The 22,322-nt window shown below is 34.3% G+C and overlaps 1 protein-coding gene across 1 annotated transcript; it reads right to left on the reverse strand.

The window, feature by feature from the left end:
* Positions 1–6,441: 6,441 nt before the first annotated feature.
* On the reverse strand, positions 6,442–8,147 carry LOC131596202 (probable WRKY transcription factor 17). Its single transcript, XM_058868790.1, has 3 exons — positions 7,353–8,147; positions 6,825–6,950; positions 6,442–6,727 (listed from the first exon to the last, which is right to left on the reverse strand). The coding sequence occupies exons 1-3, from the start codon at positions 8,066–8,068 to the stop codon at positions 6,550–6,552; spliced, it is 1,020 nt and encodes a 339-aa protein (XP_058724773.1). The 5' UTR covers positions 8,069–8,147; the 3' UTR covers positions 6,442–6,549.
* Between the last annotated feature and the right edge of the window lie 14,175 nt (positions 8,148–22,322).

Below are 22,322 nucleotides of genomic sequence, written 5' to 3' on the forward strand. Positions count from 1 at the left end.
TAGTATAGCGTCAAGTGTCATGCTCTGATATTGTAACACTGGGGGAACGCTAGTTTAGAGTTTATGATGATATTCTATTTTGTTGTTATCGGATTAATCTTGTGAGATATTGCATAGATGATGTTATGCTTATCCGTTGATGAATGTTCCGCTGTGTAGAAACATGAATTATTATGTATTATGATGAATTCCTCAGTGAACGCATGACAATGACATATGATATTTATTTTAAATATGAATTGTGGCACCCTTGTTTCATGTTACTCTGAAATATTATTTAATTGCCGCGGGGTTTAGAAGGGTGTTACAATTTACATGGTCTTTAAGCATCTTTACCTCCTATAAAAAGTGTCCACAAAGAAAGACTTCACTCGATTCGGCAACCCTGAAAGCTAGAACAGCTGATGCCTGACTGATATAATAGGCCAACTCTACCAATTCTCCCTGCCGAGCTTCGTCAAAAATATTGGAGAAGTCTGATAAATCTTCATCAAAATTAAGGAACTGAATTCTCCTGTTGTCCTCGGGCCAGGACGAGCTAGTAACACGGAGGACGACCCTACCCAAACCGAAGTACCTTTTCCAGCGGATCTCAATACAGTCTATACAATCTCCATGATTGATAATGACGGAAAAAAAGTCAAACACAATTTAACAAGCTCCATCACTAGCCCACCTGGTGGAAAATGTCAACAACAAAAGGAATCCCTAGAAAAGACTGAGTTTTTCAGTATTTCGATAACCCTAGAAAAGGGAACTTTATTTTAAAAGATGGATCGACCAAAAATCGCACAATAAGGACCAACGAACCAAACCGTATGAACTTGACCAAATGCTTTAGTGAGAAAGCTCACAAAGAAAAATAACAAAAGAAATAGAAATAACTCTTTTACATGTCGCTATTAGTATAAAAAATCAAAATGATACTTTAAAAATTGTTTATACCCTATTCATCTAATAAGGATCGTATAATCCACTACACATCACCAACGACATGGTTCTCCTAAAAAACTGTTTAAAAACAATCAAACACTCTAAGAAGAGGGAGCATCATAAGTAACTACCATAGGGGGACATGTCAATCGCTCTCAAGTAAATGTCACCTCTTTCAAGAAAGACATTTAAAGCACTTATTTCTAAGAACATCTATGTCTTGTCAAAGAGTTCCATGTCCCTGAATTATGTGGCTGAGTAAGAGCGTGTGTTGCAAACTCTCAACTTACAAAATATAGATAATGATTTGATGGACAACTGTTCTAAACCGTCCACAGAGTCTAAAGAGAAATACCTAATAGTAAAGCGAAATAGATAAAATTCATGAGAAGTAGACTCTTTTACCAATCAACTCTAAAACACAATTGTATATGTTTTTTTTTTATTATAAATTATCACTTTTATGTAGGTTAAGATATCATATCTATTTTAAAAAAAAGGGGTTAATACCTATTTTCACCCCTGCCATATGGGGTTGGTTTGAAAAATCCCCCTGCCAAAAAAAGTTATAAGAATTTCCCTAGCAATTGAAGATTCTCTCGTTTTTAACCTTGTAAAATTTTTATTTTTAAAATCAACCTTGCTACTTGAAGGACTCAATCATTTTGAACCCGGTAAATTTTTTTTTTAGTAAAACCAACTTTGTCCGTCATATTCCAGAGGGTTTAAAATGAATAATCTACAAGATTATAGAGTTTAAAATGAATGAATCTTTAAATGGCAAGGTTGGTTTTAAAAACAAAATTTTTACAACGTTTAAAACGAGAGAATCTTCAAATGTTAGGAAAATTTTTGCAACTTTTCTTGTGCAGGGGTTTTTCAAATCAACTCCATATAACAGGGGTTGAAAATAAGTATTAACCTAAAAAAAATATAATTCAAATTAGAAAGTAAACTTATGATAGAATAGAATATAAATTAGATTTATATTATAATCCCCAATTTCCATTTCATGTGCCATTATGTGTAGGGCTGTTCATGGTTCGGTTCTATCAGAAAACTGAACCGAACCGAACTGAACCATTATATAAAGGCATCCGAACCATACCGAACCGTTTTAATTTTTTTAGAACCGAACTGAACCAAAAGTTTTGGTTTGGCATAACGGTTCGGAATTCCGAACCGTACGAAACCATTAGAAGACAATTTTTATAAACCGAATCATTTACTAAAGAACCGAACCGTTATACTTAATTTTAAATTTTTTTAATAAAAAATCTTTTTAAATTTATTTTTAGCATTTTCTTATAAGCTTTTTTTAATATACTATTATACATAATTTTTAACTTAATTTCTTTTTATCTACATTGATAATCAAAATCCAAATTAATTTAAAATTGCAAAAGTCAAAACTCATTAAAAAATCATAAATTAGTTAATTTTTACAATATTTAGGACTGTTTGGATAAACAACTTATTTACAGCTTATAGAATAAGTGCTTATAAAATAAGCACTTATGAAAAAATTTGTATAAGTCATTTTAATAGCAAAAAATGTCATAAGCTATATTGATAAAGTCTCGCAAACAGTGTCACAAAACTTATATCAGTAGATAAGCTCGAAAAAGTCTCGCAAACAGTGTCACAGAACTTAAATCAGTAGATAAGCTCGGAAACGTCAATCCTAGTATCTAAATACAACTTTTCTTAAACCAAAATTCAATCGAACCATTTCTTAAACAAAAATTCATTTGAACTAGTTCTTAAACCAAAATCAACTAAAATTAAACTAGGGTCTTCTGAAACTCTTTTAACTTGCAAAGTCTTCATCATCATCAAGATTTACCGATGTCGGAGATGTTATCTCTACAAAACAAAATCAAAATTACAACGACAAGTTAGATATCACATAACCATAACCAAGTTAGATATCACAACTAAAATGTAAGCCAAAATTACAATGACAAATAAGAAAGATATCAACATAACCATAACCAACATGTCTTCCAAAATTAGCACTTAAATGTATCCGAATTTAAGAATAAACTACAAGTACCAATCGTTTTCGAACTTCAAACTATTCAATTGATTATTTATTTTCAATTATCTATTCAATTGCCTCATACCACATGGAAACTCAAGAAGCACAACAAGATGACTTTATACCAACAATCATCTTTCCAATCTTGACTCACATATAGTATTAGAGGTGAAATTGCAACAGAAACAGTTCTGATTAATCCATATAATGCTATTAATATGTTTTCTCTTAAGTTCTAACTATAGACCAAAGAGCCAAACTCTTTGTATTGTTCTTTGCTCTTTCTCTAACAAGTGATTCCCAGGCATGGACAAATTTTTGATAGGCTGTGTTTGCTTCATCTTCAGAAACAAGGGAAGGGATTTGTTCAAGATCTAGTGGCTTTGAGTAACCTAAACTGAGTAAAGAATTCATCCAAGAGAAAACCAACTTGCTAAGAAAAGAAGCATGACCAAGTCCAGTTTGTTTAAAGGCACAATATAGTGGCTCAGATAAACCTTCTTGTACACTATGAATTCCTAAATAATCAAGATTTTTAAAGGCACAATATAGAAGAAGGAAATGTACAAGCCACTGTATAATATCAAAAGTTTCAATTGCATGATTTCGGATTAGAATTTCAATATTGAAAGATGAAACAAACACACAAGAAGATAGTTACCATACAGAGTTTAATATTCTTATCCATTTGACTCTCTGAACAATCAAAGAAATAGCAAAAGAAATCCAAATGATTCCTCTCATAAAGCAAGTTAACCATTTCAATTGATCAGATTTAGCTATAATATTAGAGAATCCAATAGTGAAAAATGCAATAGTAATAATAGCACAACAGTTTCATGTGAATCACTATAGTTGAAAAATTATAACTATTAAAAAGTTAGAAAATTGATTTACCTTGCTCTAATTGATGAATCTCATCAAGGTCCTCCTCAGAAAATAAGGAGATGGATTTTCCTTTCAACCAATCTTGCGTGCAAACAAGCGCTTCCACCATTTTAGGTGTTAGACAAGTGCGATAATCACTAACAACCCTTCCACCCGTGCTGAAAGCAGATTCTGAAGCTACAGTAGATGCGGGAATAGCCAACACTTCTCGAGCTATGCTTGCCAAAATAGGATATCTAATTAAGTTGACTTTCCACCTGCCTAAGATGTCAAACTCAACTCCTTTAACATATGGTACCCGTGTTTCTTGTAGATATGATTCAATTTCAGTCTTAGGATCAAACGTATGCCCAGTTTCTTGACTAAAACACCATTGAGACAAGCAAATGCAGCTAGGGTAAAAATATAAACAAATAGAAAAACCCAAATTCTTGAAGGAAATTTTAATTAAAAAAATGAAACTGGAAAAAGGATACTTCTAAACTATGAGTAAGGATACTTCTAAACTGTTTGGTTTTACTAAAAACCAGCTCTTGCAGAATTGCATTGTGTCTAAAAAGACTAAATTCGATGGATTTTCCTAATATAGGACAATGCATACCGATTACCGCATTCACCCCCTTTCTTCCCGCCCATAGTTATCCCATAAACATATGTAGATTCAAAAATTAGGAAAGTACCTCGCCCAGGAGAAACCTGAAAAAGGCAAGAACTAGAGCTGCAAGAATTCCAGCCAAGGTTCCTTCTACACTAACTGCCCCTTTTGTTCCTTCTACACTAACCTGCTAACACTAATTAGTTTATTCAATCAGATTTAATATAACTACTAGGATGCAATCCATAAATGAAAAAGCAGAGAAGGAATACCTAGATGTAAAACATAAATTTAGCAGTCTGGCACAAACAGAAAGTACATTGCAAATTTCAAATAGATTAAACTGACAACAAAAATTAATGCAAATGTTGTGCACTGCTTGAAATGAATGATTCTAAACAGCCTAGATGTATCAAGGAAGTTCAAAACTAGCAGGTGTATGCAAGTCAAACACTTAAGGGGAAAATAAACATCAATAAGTTGGAGTTGAGAGTTCTATAAGAATAACAAAGCAATTTCAAAGAGCTCAAGGAAAAAGCATTTGACATGTCCATAACTTGCTTTTAGATTATTTTCATAAGCTCTACAAGATGACTCACTAAAACAGCTTGTAGCTTTTTCCTAAAAAATGTTTACTTCATCTTTTGTTATACAATTAACTAAAAACTAGCACTGACATGAAGCATGATCGTGCTATAAGCGCTTAATTAATTAAGCTGTTTCTCCAATCAAAAAATTAAAGTCAACTTTAATTGAATAACTTGCAACTTTTTACAGAGCTAGCAAAAGAAGAATACCCTTTTACAGAAACATCACAAATTGACCAACAAAACCTAAACAAATAAATCAAATTTGGGTGTTGAAAAACACCTTCAAAATCACAGTAACCAAACACAAATATGATACAAAATATACACTCTTAACCCAATAAAAGAGAATCCAAGCACAAAAAAAGAAGAAACCCTTTATTACCTTCAAGTTTAGTTTGGGTTATGAACCTTTGAAAGATGAAAATAAACACAGTATAGAAGAGATGGCTGAAAGCTGAACTGGAGGGGAACGACGACGCCGTGCGGAGCTTGTGATTTGGTAATGAAGATGAAAATGCGACTGAGAAAGGGAAACGCAACTTCAACGATTTGGGAATTTAGGGTTCTTCATCTTTGGAGATTCAACGATTTGGGAATTTAGGGTTCTTAGTAGCTTCAACAATTTGAGTTCAGTTTTTGGTGTTTTGGTTTTCACGATGGTTTCTGTTCGAGGATATATGACAGTACTATAGTTCATAAGTTCAATATTGATCTTTTAAAATTAATGGTTCAGTTTTGGTTTATGTTTGGTTAGTTTTAATTTGGTTTGGTTCTAGAACCGTTAATAAAATAGCGGTTAATAAAATAGCGGTTCGGTTCACTAACCAAATATAATGGTTTGGTTATTTTAACTTCAGTTCAGTTCAGTTTAGCGGTTCGGTTCAGTTCGTGGATTTTTTGAACAATCCTAATTATGTGATAGCATTATATGGAATAAATTTCCACCAACTACCAATTTGTCGCATAAAAAATATTACAAATTGTTTGATTTTCCACGATGAGTTGTAGTCTTGAAGAGTTAAACTAACTAATTTTATTATTAGAAAAAACCCTATCAACGTGTTTGAAAACATCAATCCCTTTAAAAACAATATTTGAAAAAATTAACCAGTTTCAAACATATACTACAAGTCTTTATAATTATATGCCCCATTTTGTCAACTAAACGTAGACAACTAAATTATTAAACTAATTACCTCAAGTATTACTCCATAAGATTATTATAAATATAAATACTTCTACAACCTCCCTCGGATACCACCTCTCCCCAACACGAAGTCATAATAAATAATCATAGTTTTTTTAATAATATAAAATAATTAATCATGGTAGGCAAGACTTTGGTGAATAAAGATATAATATAATATAAAAATATAAATAAATAAATAACTTCATATTCCAATTGTGCATCTATATATTAAATTAAATATAAAATAATAAACCAAATTTACAACGCAGCCCCCACTCATAATTTTCTAACTAAAATAAAAGTCTTTCCCATTTTACGTTGACTCGAATACCAAACCCACAATCCCGGCTGCGTTCTCCTGCATCGCGGCTTGAATCGCGTGTCTGTGCTCCCCTTCGTACGTTACAATCAGCATCGTTGGATCATCCGGTGCACGCTCCACGTGTTTCCTCGCTGGACACCCTCTCACAGTACTACACTTGTAATAACCTCTGATAAAAACAAAACAAATAGAAAAATCAACGTTAGAAAACAAGTCTGGAGTAAAAGTAATCATAATCAACGGCCAAGATCATATCAAGTACAAACCTTGGATACGGTGAACCCTTAATCGGTTTCTGACCATATTTTCTCCACGAATACTCGTCTGGCGGTATATCGGCTGTCTTTGAACTTATCGCCGGTACTCTCACAGTTCTCTTCACCCTATTTTTCCTGAAAATATCATAATTGAAAATTTTGAAATTAATATTAATATTTATATTAATTATTTAGTTTTGTTAGAAGTTTGAATTTCTATCTAGTGTTTTCTATCTCAGACAGCAAAAACAGAACCCTATGTTGTTTTGTCACTTTCAGGGACACTGTTACTCATTAAAGCGTTAACAACACCACTACCAAAAACGTTGACTCCAAACGCAGCCTTACCCCACTCACACGACAAACTCACGTGATTCGTTAACAAACAATTACTACTAGTACTAACTTTTTTTTTTCTTCTTTTTTATATTTTAAAAAAGTAAACTAGTCAAACAAAAAACGGTTGTTTGAAAAATAAAAAAAAGTTATGATTGAGTAAAACGCAGTTAGGGTGGTGTATGGTATGGTGTGGTGTACCTTCGTTTGACACAGTGGCACTTGTTTGAGCCGGAGACATCGTCGGAGTGTTCGCCGTGATCGTGGCATCGTTTCTTTGACGGTGCTGACGAGAGAGGCGGTTTTCCTCCGGAGATAGCTGGTGTTGCTGCTGGATTGAGGAAGATCGAGGATCCTTGTTTGCCGTTGACGCTACCGTCGCCGGTGATGGCGGATGACATGAAAGAGGAAGTTGAAGAAACGCTGAACGTTGCTGTGTCTTTCAAGAATTCAAGTTCAACGACGGAGTTTTTCGCGTTTGAGCTTAAAACGACGTCGTTTGGTTTTGTGAAATCTAGCGTGAGGCTGTGGTGTTGCGGTTGGGGAAAGGTGGGCGGCGCGTGACGGATGGAGATCGGTGTCGGTGCGAGGGGCGGTGACAGTGACGGTGGCGGAGAAGGAAACTGCTTCGGTTGAGGAGGAGGAGGAAGAGAAGATGAAGAAAGTGTGGGTTGAAGTTGAACCGGTGGGGTTTGAACCGGGCCTCGTCTGAACCGGGCGTGGCCGGTTCGGTTGAGTAAAGAGATGAGTTTTTTGAACTTGGAGACGGTGAGATCGGTGAGTTGAGTGTTTAATTGAGTAGGTTGATGAGAAAGGGTTAGGATCAGGTGTTCCATGCCTTTGAGACCTTCTGATGCAGCCTCTTGGATGGCTTTTTGTTCATCTAATTTTGGGAACCCCATGAGTTCCACTGCCATGTTGAAGAGAATGAATTAGATGAGAGAGAAAGAGAGAGGAGAGAGAGAGAGATTGGAAGGGTGATAAGTTGAGGAGAGTGGAGATATATAAAGCAGTCAAGGATGCTAAATTAGGTGACTTGGTAAGAGAGAGAGAGAGAGATATGATAAATCATTAAGTGGGTTTGAGTCAAATTAACTTTTTTTATTTTTTGTTAATATTTTTGGTCCAATCTTTTTTTAGAATGTTATATAAATATCTTTTTTTTTTGTCAAAAAGAAAATCAATGTACATGTTGAACAACATCTAAGATGGTAATTTTCAATGCAATTTTTTAAATAAGTAAAAATAGTAGGAGGAAGGAGTAATTTTTGATCTTGAGTAAGTGTATTTATTAAGTAGTAATCGCTAATATGAAAATAAATCTCTAATTTACTATCTTTTGAGGAGATTTTGGTTTTTAGTCTTATAGATAAGATAAAAGATATGGTCAGAATTGAAAATTTCAATAAAGATGAAAAATTGATTTTTTAATAATATTAGTCAAAAGTAAAATTGGTGAATAGAAATATTATTATTAGCAATGTTCAAATTTAGAATAAATATATTTTTTTTAGCATGATCTTATAATCTTTTTCACAGAAGTTTTATTTTTAAATTATTGTCAAAAAGTAAATTTTTATGTTGGAAGAAAGTTTTAAAATTGTAGTAGTTTTAATTCTGCACATTGACTTAATCTAGTAATATGAACTATTGAGATGTGTATTTAAAATATAAGAAAATAAGGATGCTTAATATTAAATTAAATAAATGTTAATTTTTAATTAACAAAAAAAGTTTTGACAATTGATTGGTTTAAGTATTCAATCGATTGGTTAGTTCGAAAAGGCTTAAAAAAGAAATTGCGCAGTTATTTAATCACTTAGCTTGACCTAGAAAATAATTTACATGATAAAAACATTTGAAAAAAGATTTTTAAGGTGTATATGTGTGTGTGGGTTGCCTTAGTACTCTTAACCTACTACCTTATTTTTATGGTATTCGGTTCACTTAGTTCACTTAGACAGACCGACAAAAATGACATGACGAGCTTTCGCACCTTTCTCCAAAGAAGCTTCAAAACTTTTGCTAGATAGTATCTGATTGTACAGGTACTTGGTCTTAGGTCCTTTTGCTGATGAGTCATAAAATGTTTTGGTTATCATCAGGGTTGAAAGCTATTGTCATGTGTTGTCGTCATCAAAACTTCAGAAGTTGATATTCATTACTTACAAGCACATAGATCCACAATAGGTCCAATTCATGCTTGTATTTAATATCTGTATTTTAATTTTAAAAGTTTTTTTCATAATATATATAAATTTCGACAAAATACTAACAAGTAAAACAATATGTCCTAGTGGTTAGGTGTGTTATCATCAAACAAAGATCATATGTTTAATATTTGGTTTCCCCTAGAATTTTTATTTTATTTTATACAGTTTTAATCAACTAAAATAGTCATGAATTTGTCATTAGTTTAGTCACAAATTCGAATGCAAAATTTAGATCACTGAATACGTCGATTGCAAAATTTAAATCATTGAATATGTTGCTAAAGGTTAGCGACTAACATTTTTTTAATCAAAAAATGTTGGTCACATTATTGGTTGCTTGACGTTATAGTGACCAATATTTGAGTTTTTTCGGTCTCTAATTCGGTCGCTAAATGCAGAGTTTCTAGTAGTGGCACGAGCATATTAGAAAACCTGTAGAATATTACACACCTAAAAGACTTGGCGATTGTAGATATGGAGGAATGTTTATCTTATTAAAGTCACTGTGGACCTTCCACCTCCCAAATGGGAAACAATGGGGAACAAACCTAACAAGTGATGCAAGTACCACAAAGTCATGGTTCGTCATACCAAAAATTACCACAAACTAAAGAAAGAGACCGAACACTTTATTCATGAGGTCCATTTATAAAGGTATGTTCAATATAATTCTAGAGGGATGTCGGATCACCTTAGGCAGGATAATCCCAAGAGTACTCAACAAGAAAAAGGAAAGGATCCTAAAATTGACAAACAGGTTCCCCGCTACGAGATATTTCATCAAGATCTTTCATCTCAAATCCTTTATTCAAAGTCTCATTGATCTTACTGATTTATTCCTTGCCAGAGCTTATTGTTAAAATATAATCAACATATAAAATAAGGTAGAGAATGACTTCCTTATTTCTCTTCAATATGCATATATAAATATTTTAACCACTTCTAAAAAAAAACATGCTTAATAATAAATCCATTAAAATCACCTAATCATCTCTAGTCACCCAAGTAGGAACAGCCACCTCAAATTGTGTCTTCTCTAGCTTTGTTTGCAAGTATTTCACTTCAAAGTTTTTGAACTTCATCCTTATACGAGCCATATCAAAATCAACATTCTTACTTATGATAAACTTTGGTCATTTATGTTCGTCCTTATAGAACTTCTATCCCTTCACACATTTATGATAAACAATAAAAACACACATTATATCCCTAAATTTAAGCTTGTCTTACTTGATCTATACAAACTCCAAAGCTCTAAAAACCTTCAAATTAAAGAATTCTATTGGTTTCCCACTCCAAACTCACATAGGTATCTTGAAGCCTATTATTCTAGATGTGTATTTATTGATTAAGTTGTGGATCTATGTCTTGTAGTTATAGAGCTAATGATCCTAACGTTGGTGACTATCTTAGTGTTTTGATGACAACAATATTTATGCTTATTGAAGTTGGAAATGATATATTTCCAACTCTTAGGAGATGATGATTAACTTGAACATATCTAACCATAATTAAGTAGAAGACTCAAGGTTCCAGTGAAGTGCTTATATGATTGGTGTATTTACAAAGGGAACTTGAAAGCTTCAGATTTGTGAAAGAAATGAAGTGTGAAAGCTCACCTGGTTATGTATATTTGAGTTACCAGAGTCTTGTGAAAGTGGGAGAGTAACTCCTAAGATACTAAGGCAACTCACACACATGCCTATAATATCTTCATGGCTTCTCTTTATTTGATAAAGTCATCTTAAAATCTTCTTAAAGCCTAGACAATTGATTAAGAGAGTGTCTAAATTGAATGAAATACTTTTTCCAACAAATAGTTTATTAGACCTAGATACCTAATCAATTATTTTCTCTTGATTAAGTCTATAATCGATTGAGACAGTCTCTTAATGATTCAGATGTGTGTTGTTTGGCGCTCAAGATGTTCTTGATCTCGTAATGACGGTTACACAGTGGTTGCAGGAGATGCAACTAAAGCACAAAGAAATGTGCAATGTGAAACGAGGAATAAGGATCAATAGGCGTTGTTTTATATCCATGAATGTGGGTGGATACAAATGTTTAAGAAGATCACTGATTTACAGGCGACGAAAGTTGCGTGGGACACACTGGTACGATACTACGATGGTGACGTATCAATGAAGAAGGTGAAGCTTTAGAGTCTACGTAAGCAACATAAGGATCTCAACACGAAGAACAATTAGAAAGTACCAAATTAGATCTCCAGCGAGATTATGGTCACCAATGAGATGAAGGCTTGTGGAGAAACACTATATGAACAAGTTATTATTGAAAAAGGTACTAAGATCTCTTACTCCTTAGTTTGATTACATTGTTATAGCAATTGAATATTCTAAGAACCCGAGCACCATGAGAATTGAAGAACCTCATAGTAGTTTATAGGCACAAAAGTTGTGTCTGATTGAGAGAAACTCTGAAAGAGAGGTAGAGTAGGATCTGAAAGTGTCTTCTGGTAAGAAGAATCAGAAGCAGTTTTGGTCAGAGGCTAAGAAGAGACATGGTGGTTCTCAGAAGTTAGGAGCCTCCAACTCTGATGAGAAGAAACACCAGAAGGAAAAGTATAAGCTTTACAAGATAAATGTTGAGTGTTAGAACTGTAATATGTTTGGTATTTTTGATAAGGACTGTTGGTTAAACAAGGAAAGGAAGTCAGAAGAAGCAAACATAGCCAAAGGAGATTCTGATGATGAAACTGTGCTATTGATGGCTTTTGAATCTTATGGTGGATATTTGGTAGACTGGTGGTATATGGACACTGGCTGCTCAAATCACCTAATTGGAACAAACAATGGCTGATTGAGTTTAACTCTAGAAAGAGGACAGAGATCAAATGTATTGATGATAAGTACCTTAATGCTGAAGGAATGTGAAATGTCAAAGTCATAGTGAAGAATGGAAAAAGTGTTGAGATCAATGATGTTTGGTATGTTACTGGTATAAAGAGCAATCTGATGAGTGTTGGTTCGCTAGTTGAGAAAGGTTTCTCAATAACTATGAAGAGCAATATCTTGAAGTTGTATGATTCTGATCAGAAGTTGATTATGCAATCCGAGCAGGAGCAAAAGAACATTGAAGGTGAATGCAGAGACATCTGAAACTAAATGCCTTATTGTTAAAGGTGACAGTGAGCGGTGGCACAAGAAATTAAGGCATCTGAAGTTCGGAAGCTCGGGGCATCTAAGTTCTAAGAAGCTGGTACATGGCATTTCTAAGATTGTGAAGCTAAAGAATTCATGTGCGATATGCATGAAAGGCAAGCAACCTAGATTTCCATTTGTATCAAAACTAACTCCAAGAGTAAAGCATGCTTTAGGAGTAGTGCAATTTGATGTATGAGGGCCATTTGAAGTACTTTCACTTGGAGGAAATAAGTACTTTGTGTCTTTTGTAGATGAGTTCACAAGAATGACATGGGTAGAACTCATCAAGTTTAAGTAAGAGGTGTTTGTTGAGTTTCAAAAGTTCAAAGTGAATGCTGAAAAACAGAGTGGTCATAAGCTAAAAGTTCTCATAATTGATGGTGGGTGCGAGTTCAACTCTACAGAGTTCAGGAAGTACTATGAGAAGAATGAAATTAAGCATGAGGTTACTACTCCATACACTCCTCAACAAAATTGTCTTGCTGATAGAAGAGATAAGACTTTGCTTGATATGACAAGGAGCTTGCTGAAAGAAAAGAAGCTTCCCCACACCTTGTAAGGTGAAGCCGTTGTCATTACAGCATATGTGCTCAACAGGTGTCCAACCAAGAAGTTGAACTGAATTATTTCTTTTGAGAAATGGACTAGAGGCAAGCAAAGTGTGATTCACTTCATGGTATTTGATTATGTTTGTTACAAACATGTTCTTAGTGCTACTAGAAAGAAGTTGAATGATAAAGTCAAAGAAATATTGTTGATTCAGTATCACAGTACAAGTGCTTATAAGCTTTATTGTCCACTCACTAACAAAGTGGAAGCCAACTGAGATGTCATTATGAAAGGAGAAAAAGTGTGGGATTGGAGAAAGTTTCAATCCACCTGAGATAACTTCTGAAGGAAAATTTGCCTCTGAAGGGGAGTCTGCCTCTAAAGATGAGTCAGAGTTTAAAGGTAACTCTGAAGCTGAAGGAGACTCTAACTCTAAAGGTGAATCTGATTTTGATTTAGATTCTAATGATGATCCAAAATCTGTTGGTAATCCAACCTCTGACGGTGGTCATACCTCTAAAGGTGGAACTTCTGAAGGTGGTCCAACATCCGATACTGTTTCAACATCTGAAAAAGACTTTGAACAAGTTTACTGGCCACAAAGAATCAGAAAAATACCAAGGAAAATTGTAGAGTTTGACATGTTGCGAGATACTGAGATAGACTCTGAAGTAAAAGTCATTCAATGTGACATGTTAGTAGACTCTGAATCAATTAATACTGAAGAAGCTCTTAAGAAGAAAGTTTGGATGAATGCCGTGAAAGAAGAACTTGAGGCTATATAAAGAAACAAGACTCCGGGAGTTGACTGAGCTTCCAAAGAACAAGAAAGTCATTAGTGTCATATGAGTTTTCAAGATAAAGTTAAAGCTAGATGGATCAATTGGCAAACACAAACTAGGGTTAGTAGCTAAAGGATTTCTGCAGAAATCTGGTTTAAACTACTTTGAAGTGTTTGCTCCTGTAGCTAGATATGAAACGGTCAGATTGTTGATTGTTATATCTGCAAATACGAATCGGCCTCTGATGCATTTAGATGTGAAATATCTTTTCTGAATAGTCCTTTACAAGATAAATTTTATGTGTCACAACCTCTTGGATTTGTGAAAAAGAATCAGGAAAGGATGGTGTATAAGTTTCATAAATACTTGTATGGATTGAAACAAGCTCCTAGAGCTTGGAATATGAAAATTGATCCATTTTTCGAGCTTTAAGGATTCAAAATATGTGATATGAAGTATGGAGTTTATGTTCAGCATACCTCTGAAAGCAGTATAATTCTGATGTGTCTTTGTGTTAATGAAATATTGCTTACAAGAAGTTGTTCAGATGAGATAGTCAAGTCCGAGAAGGTGTTGATAAATGAGTTTGAAATGATTGATTTAGGAAACATGGTATATTTTTTAGGGATGGAGATTTTGTAATCTGAGAAGGGTATAATTTTGCATCAGCCGAAGTACGAACTTGAACTTCTGAAGAGACTTGAGTTAATAAATTGCAAGTCTACAATCACACTTACTGAAATAAATCATAAGTTAGATTCTGATGTTAAGGGTGATGATGTAGATGCTACAACTTCTAAACAGTTGGTTGAATCATTGAGATACCTCTGTAACACCATACTCGACATCAGTTATGCACTTGGAATTGTGAGTAGGTTTATGGACAAATCAAAGTGGTCACATTACCAAGCTGTTGTCGTGATGCTAATGTATATTAAGGGAACTTTAAGGTTTAGAGTTTTATTCTCTTCTGATGCTAAATTTGATTCAGAGCTGATATGCTATTCAGACTCTGATTGGTGTAGAAATAGAGTTGACAAAAGAAGTACTTTTGGATATTTCTTTAAGTATATGAGAAGTCTTATTTCTTTGTACTCCAAGAAGCAACATGTGGTTGTATTTTCAGCATGTGAAGCTGAATACATAGTTGTTGCTTTGTCAACTGGTCAAGCTGTTTGGCTGATGAATTTATTGTAGGATCGGAAGATTAAGGTGAGCAAGCCTGTGAAGTCGATGATAGATAATAAATATGCCATAAGTCTCGCCAAAATTCCAGCGTTGCATGAGAGAAGCAAGCACATTGATTCAAAGTTCTATTTTCCGCGCAATCAGATTCAGAATGGAGTGATAGAAGTTATTCACAGTAATACTCAGAGGCAACTTACAGATGTTATGACTAAAACTATCAAGACCGAACACATTTTATCTACTTGAGAAAAGTAATTAGTGTTGTTGCTTTTATTCTTAAATGTAGATTAAAAACAAAGTTTCTTTAGTCACACTCCACGTAATCCATATCAATTAATTGAATATAAAATTATCATAATAAAAAATTATTTAACCATTTTATTTAAGAGAAATGCTAGCAACACTCTCTTTTCAACACTCTCTCCAACACTCACCTTCTTATTGGTTCAAACATGTGTGGGTCCTATCACTTTATGTGGGATCCATTTCCAATGTGAGGGACCCACACATGTTCTAACCAATAAGAAAGTGAGTGTTGGAGAGAGTGTTGAAAAGAGAGTGTTGCTAGCACTCCTCTTTTATTTAATTTGAATTTAAAACCTTTAATGTTGATATAATTAGTAGTAAGATATTTATCCACAAAAATATTATTAAACAATACAATTTTGCAACATCTTCTGCTCTAAACGATGACATAATTAAGAATTGGATAAAGTCCATTATTACACATTGAATTTTTTTCATATATATATATATATATATATATATATATATATATATATATATATATATATATATATATATATATATATATATATATATATATATATATATATATATAAGAACATAAGATGTTCTGGAAATACCATATTTGCCCTTCTGATTCAACAACTCGCCAAGTGGACAGCTTCAAAAACCAACCTTTCAAATGCTTTTCTTTCCATTCTATTTTAACATTTTCTCTCTCATTGATGTTATATAGTAAAACAAGTTTCTCTCTCATTGCAACCCTATTTCTCTCATTAGCAAACTCATTCTCCTACAACTTCTCCAATCCATTTTATATTTTTGACAAATCTCTTTCTATCTCATTGCTGCAAACAACAAACTAATTGCTTTCTACCTCTTCCTTTTTCTTTGGTTGGTATGTTTTATTTGCATCTTTCTTTTTTATTTAGGGATAACACATTTTGTTAAATCTTTCATTTTAAAGTTGTTCTTCTCTAAAGGTTTTGACATTTTTGTAAAGGTTTTTTTTCTTTTTTGTTTCAGGTTCGTTTTAGTTTTCGACTTTAGTAGGATACCCACTTCCTTTATTATTTCAGACTATAGATCTATCGATAAGAACATACAAATGGGTTTTTTTGATATGTTATTTTTATTTATGTTAAATTTAGGAAAAAATGTAAACGGTTTTTTGGAGACATTTATGCTTTTATAGTTTTATTTATTTTTTATTTAACTTTCATTTATTAATAAAAATTAAAATTATTTTTAAATTAATTAATGATTTGATCTTCTATAGTAATAACATTAATTGATTATAAATCCCAATTATTTATAAATGTTGGTTTTTAAATTATTTTTTTAAGTTTATATTTTTTAAAAAAATTATTTTTATGATTAGTTTTGTTTGTGTTATTAATGGGTCCATAAAATTAGCAAAATGGATAGCACCCTTCTTTTATGATTAGGTTTGTTTGTGTTATTGGATTTTTTAAGAGAATTTCTTTACCCACCTCCTAACTTACTTGGTCACCTCTGGTGAATTTACCAAAATACCCTGTCATACCCCAAAATTTGCCCACTCAAGATCATTTGAATATCAAAGTCTCAAATGAGTAGATACTTTCCTAATCAACTACCCTTCAAACTAGGGTTTTGTTCTTCTTAAAGAAAAGTCAACTTCCGACACCTCAATGTTTCAAAGAGATCCCATACCAAGTTTCAAGCCTCGATTCAAAAGATTGCTCATTCAATGGCCCGAACGACCAATAATCGACTGGTTAACCTAAAAGTCAAGCTATGGTCAAACCACAGTCAAAACTCCCGATTCTTGGGCAACGTTAACATTTCTATGTTATATTCATCATTTGATCAAAATTTGACCATGATTCATAAAGAAAAAGGTCCAAAATCATCAAAGGAAGAGGTTACTAAATTAGGGTTTTAAAGGGAAAGTCAACGGAACTTTGACCGATCATAACTCTCACATGGTTCATCAAAAATTTCCCAACCAAAGCCTATTCTCAAGGAAATTTCATTTTCTACAACTTTGATGTTGGGTCTAAAGTCAAGAAATGCACCAGTTGGATGATACAGGCCAAAACATTACAGGTCCTCCTAGGGACTCGCAAAAAGCAGTTTTCTCGCACAAGCCATATCGTCAAGATAAAACCTCCAAATGAGAAAAAGTTTCCAAAGTAGCTTGTAGAGGACATCATAAGCTAACCAAAAAGACTTAGAACACCTTCATACGATAAAAATTGGATGATTTATGATCGATGCAAGTTGGACAAAGTTTGAGAAATGCATAAAACCACAATTGAGAAATTTTGTTTTTTTAGCAATGGGCCTATACTTCATTGTTGACCACGAAAATGCATCTCCATAAGAGGCCCATGGATCAATTTTCATTTATTTTATGGATTTATTCTATTAATTTTTGAATTTATTATTTTAAATTCAATTTTAAAAGAAATAAAATCATAATTTAATGGTAAAGAGATCATATGTGTAATTTCCAAATATTTAAGGACCCCACATGTGTGCAAAAGTCGTGTGAAAATAAAAGGAAGGTTTGAGACAAAATCTTGAAGTTTTGGAAAGTTTTCAAAAAATGTTTTGGAAAGAAATCATGACATTTCCACACTTTGATGACAATGATTCTTTCCATTTTGTTTCAACCCTAATGTTGGTCCATATATAAATACAAATCACGCAGCCCCAAGAAAAAAAAAAGAGAAACCTAGCCTCCAAGCATCCATTCCAAAACTAAAAAAAAAACTCAAAGAAGGCGAATTTTCGTATTCCTAGTTGCAGCTTCACTCCGAGGCAAACGACTCTTCCAAGCACATCTACAGGTAACATGGAACGAGAATGAACCATGGTTGAAGTCCCATAACATGTATCACGGTCTCTCCATGCTTTTATTTTTCATGCATATGTAATTTTCGTTTGCTATGATTTAGTGCTTTATAATCGAATCTAATGATATATTTGAGTCGTTTGTTTGATTTAGAGAAGGTATGGACGGTTACAAAGGAGCCATGATGTGTAAACCGAAGCATACCATTGTTAGGGTTCCATGGTTGAATGCTTTTGAACCCCATCTTCCCGGCCACGTTAGCAAAAAATAGTGGCACCAATGAATTCCCAGCCATCCGTTTAGGGGATCTGGGTGCCTTTTAATTCCACTTGAATCGTATTATGCTGGTTTTAAAATTGCAGGTTTGAAAAATGGAAAACCGCGGATAAATCCGCAGGAAATTCCGTGGATGATCCTGCAAGAAATTCCGCAGGGACTAACAAAGAAGAAGATGAATAGTGCCTTTTGGTCCCCTCGTTCCACGCGCGTGCATGTTGTTGGTCAGTCAAAGCGCTGACTAACTCTCTCCCGTCGCTATTGGTCCAGCGAAGTTGAGTGGGGCCAGCGTTTGACTATCTCCCTTTTTACCATCGTTTTTATATTTATTTTTTGCAGGCGGATTTTAAAAGACGATTCGAATGCAGCACAGGTGGTTAGAGAGTTCGCGTATATACAAATGGGCCTGGGTTCAATCCCCAGCCACGCCAAATCCTATATTTTTTTAGTTTCTCAATCTTTTAACATACAACACCCTTTTTTTCCTTTAATTAAAATTAACTTAAGAAATAATAAAAAATAAAAAAAAATAACTAGAACTTAGGATTTCTACTAATTAGTTTTTTCTAGTTTTTTTTAATTGATTTAATAATGAAGGTTTAGGTAATTTTTTAAACTAAAAAATTAGATTTAGGATTTAAATTTGATTAAGTATTTTTTAGTATATAATTTAATTTAGAATTAGTTTGAATAGATAATTAAATTAGTATAGGTTTTCAATTAACTTCCGATAAAAATCCGATTTTATTCCAACTCTATATTTTACCCTCGATTTCTTTTCTCATCTCAAAATCACTTGTATGACGCGTGTTTTTTTATGCCTTTATTTGAGTATTAGAATGTATATAGGTAAAAAAAAATGTAAAAAATTATAGTGGACCTCTTTATTTTCCCGCATTTTTAATTTCCGTATTTTTATTATCATATATATTGTGTTAGATGTATGTTTAGGATTGTATGATTAAAATTAAAATCAATCGCTAGCTAACTAAAAATTCAAGATAAATAAATAATCGAATATAACACACTTGCACTTACTCACCCTTAGGGTACACCCCTCTCGGTCGCCTTACGATTATATGGTCGTGTCCCTCGAATGTAGAGGTATCTTAGCAAAACGATGACCCTCGAATAAAATCATCATAAAAGATCATAGTCCCACGATGTCCCTTAAGGTTTGCTTCCGGTAAATGATCTCGTCCCTCGAAGAATGATGATAGTCCCGCTAAAATGCTAAGGTTCCTCTACTTGTTGCCTTCAACAACCATACGATGACCCTTCGATGTCCCGAACACGTCCAATATAACAAGGATTTCCTACTTCTATATAGTATGGATAATCCTGGGAATCGTAAAAAGCATAGAAAAAGACCAGTTAATTAGGGTAGTTCTCGTAACCTGCCTAGCTCAATAAAAAAACATCTTTTCAATACTCTTTCAAAAACTAAGGCTACGCATTTACGCTAAAGTCCTTATGTCCCTTTTCAAACTCAAAACAAACAAACATGAGCTAAGCAAGTTAAGAGCCCGTAGAAAACTACGGATGAAAAGGGTGCTTGCACCTTCCCTTTTCATAACTTACCCCCCGAGCCCGTTTCTTTTAAAAAAAAAGGGTCTTTTTCTGTACTTTTTACCCTTCCTAACATTGGACAAAATAAAAGTCGGTGGCGATTCATGCTCACCGCAACATTGTTGCTTTAAAATAAAAGTCAGTTCACCGAGTTACATACCCCCTGTTTCGGAAATGCATTTCCGAAAACGTGCTTTTATTGAAAAAAAAGTGTTTTCGGATATGTACTTCTGAAAATCTGTTTTTTCATGAAAAACAATGATTTCAGAAATATACATCCGAAATAAAGTTGTTTGCCAAAAAATTGGTGTATTCGGAAGTTCATCTCCGAATTCACCCCCTTGGAAGAATTCAGAAATGTACTTCCGAAATAAGGTGTGGACAGAAGAAAAATAACAAACAACAACGATTCGATTTATTTAACGGTTGAAGATTACATCGATCTCATTACATAAGATTAAAGTTACATATTGTTAAACACTGGTAGGTGAGGATGAGTCAACATTTTGATAACGTCGTCCCCCGATCTTTGAAGTTTCGCGTCCAACTCGATCGGACCCTTCGAAGAAAATTGGTCAAAAATTGTCCACAAAACCGCTAAATCTTCGTCGTTCTTGACCTCGAATGGGGTGAACTCAACGTCTCCGTCGTCGTTAAGCGATGGCGAGCGGTACTCGAGCTTGACAACCTTTCGATTTTCCGGATATTGCAATAGCGTGTTGAGCGACGTTATCAACTCCGCAAACGGCGTGTCGCGCGAGAAGCGGAATTGGAATGGCATCTAGTAGCCAGTGGTGAAGTAGACGAATGCTAGGTGGGGGTAGGTTTGTGTCATTTGTGTTTTGTGGTGTGAACAGGATGGAGAATAATGTGTTGTATTTATAGACTTATTGGAGCAATAATGGCCCAACAAACCTTATCCAACATTCAGTGGTATTTTCAGAAATGAACTTCCGAAATTTGGCTGCAGACAAGTATATTTCGGAAGTACATTTCAAAATTATGCAGAAACAGAGTTGAATTTTGCATTTTGTGCATATGATGCGGCTTGACGCGTCAAATGGTGGTCGACTGTGAAGTGGAAAGAATGTCTCACATAGTTTAAATCTTGTCAAATCGACACACACCCGATCATATGCACTTGCTATTAGATGGCTCATTTCGGGGAATGACATCCACTTCAAAACCGGAGCGATACCGGTAAGTGATGGAACAAGTGAATCATGGAGTTTCTCAAAGTTTTCTTGATTTTCATATAGTCGGTCGTAGATGTCCCGATGAGAAGTCAACTCCGAAAGAAGTTCCCGTCGAACTAAAGTGTGATTTTCTCCTCCTTTACCGAGCAAACCCGCAACGGCCCGATATCCACAATTGTCGTCGCCTCCAACATCAATTATGTTATCGATATATTTGTGCATAAAAAGTGGCATCTCATCAATGTAGATAATGGGTGATTTTTTGATCGGCGGTGTGCGAGGTGGCTTCGAAATACGGGCTCCTTTGTTACCACTACACTTGGATTTTGGAGTCGGTGAATCGGGGAACAATGCATCAACATGTTCAAAGTAGGAAGGAGATTTTTTGTTGATGTGTCTTCTTGTGTATTTTTGGACTTTTTCGGTGCACCTTTCGTTTTAACCGGTTGAGATGGCGTTTCAAATCGGTAGTCTCCGGAAATGCAATTTTTCGTAATTGTTCTTTTATGTGCATTTTCATTGTGTCATCCGCATTAACAAACTTCTCCATTATCACTTCCAACTCGTCGGAGATGGTGATTTTGGATTCATTTTCTTTCGGCGGGTCAAAATCATCAAAACGAAGCTTCTTCCAATGGTTGATTACCTCATCCATGCGTATCAGTGAATTCAACTTCATTTTTTTTGAAAGTATACGAGCACATGGAAGGCCGTATGTCTTTCTAATGGTGCACCCACATAAAGAATTATCCGGACCCGTGGTCTCCGTCCGCTTCGCTTCATGAAACATAAAATTCAAACCCGAACGGGATATGTTGTAAATCAATTGGGAGAATAGAATTTGGCCCTTAAACCAATGTTCCATAAATGTCTTGCTCCGACCGAACGATGTTTGAATTTCATTGTGTTGATTTTGGAGCATTTGGTTCACGGTGTCCCATCTCTGACACAAATCTCCCTTGCTATCACCCAACCACCTCTTCAAGACCGCATGTGCGGATTTAACTCGGTTAGTCGTGGTGCAACCAAGATGTCTAACTCGATCCGTCCAAGCGCACACAATTTTTTCCTTTACTTTGTCAAGGATGTTGGATTCGACGTAATGACAAAAAGTCTTAATGGAAACGCACAAAGACCTAAAGTGTA

The sequence above is a fragment of the Vicia villosa genome, linkage group LG4 (assembly GCF_029867415.1).
Source record: "Vicia villosa cultivar HV-30 ecotype Madison, WI linkage group LG4, Vvil1.0, whole genome shotgun sequence".
Classification (NCBI taxonomy): Eukaryota; Viridiplantae; Streptophyta; class Magnoliopsida; order Fabales; family Fabaceae; genus Vicia; species Vicia villosa.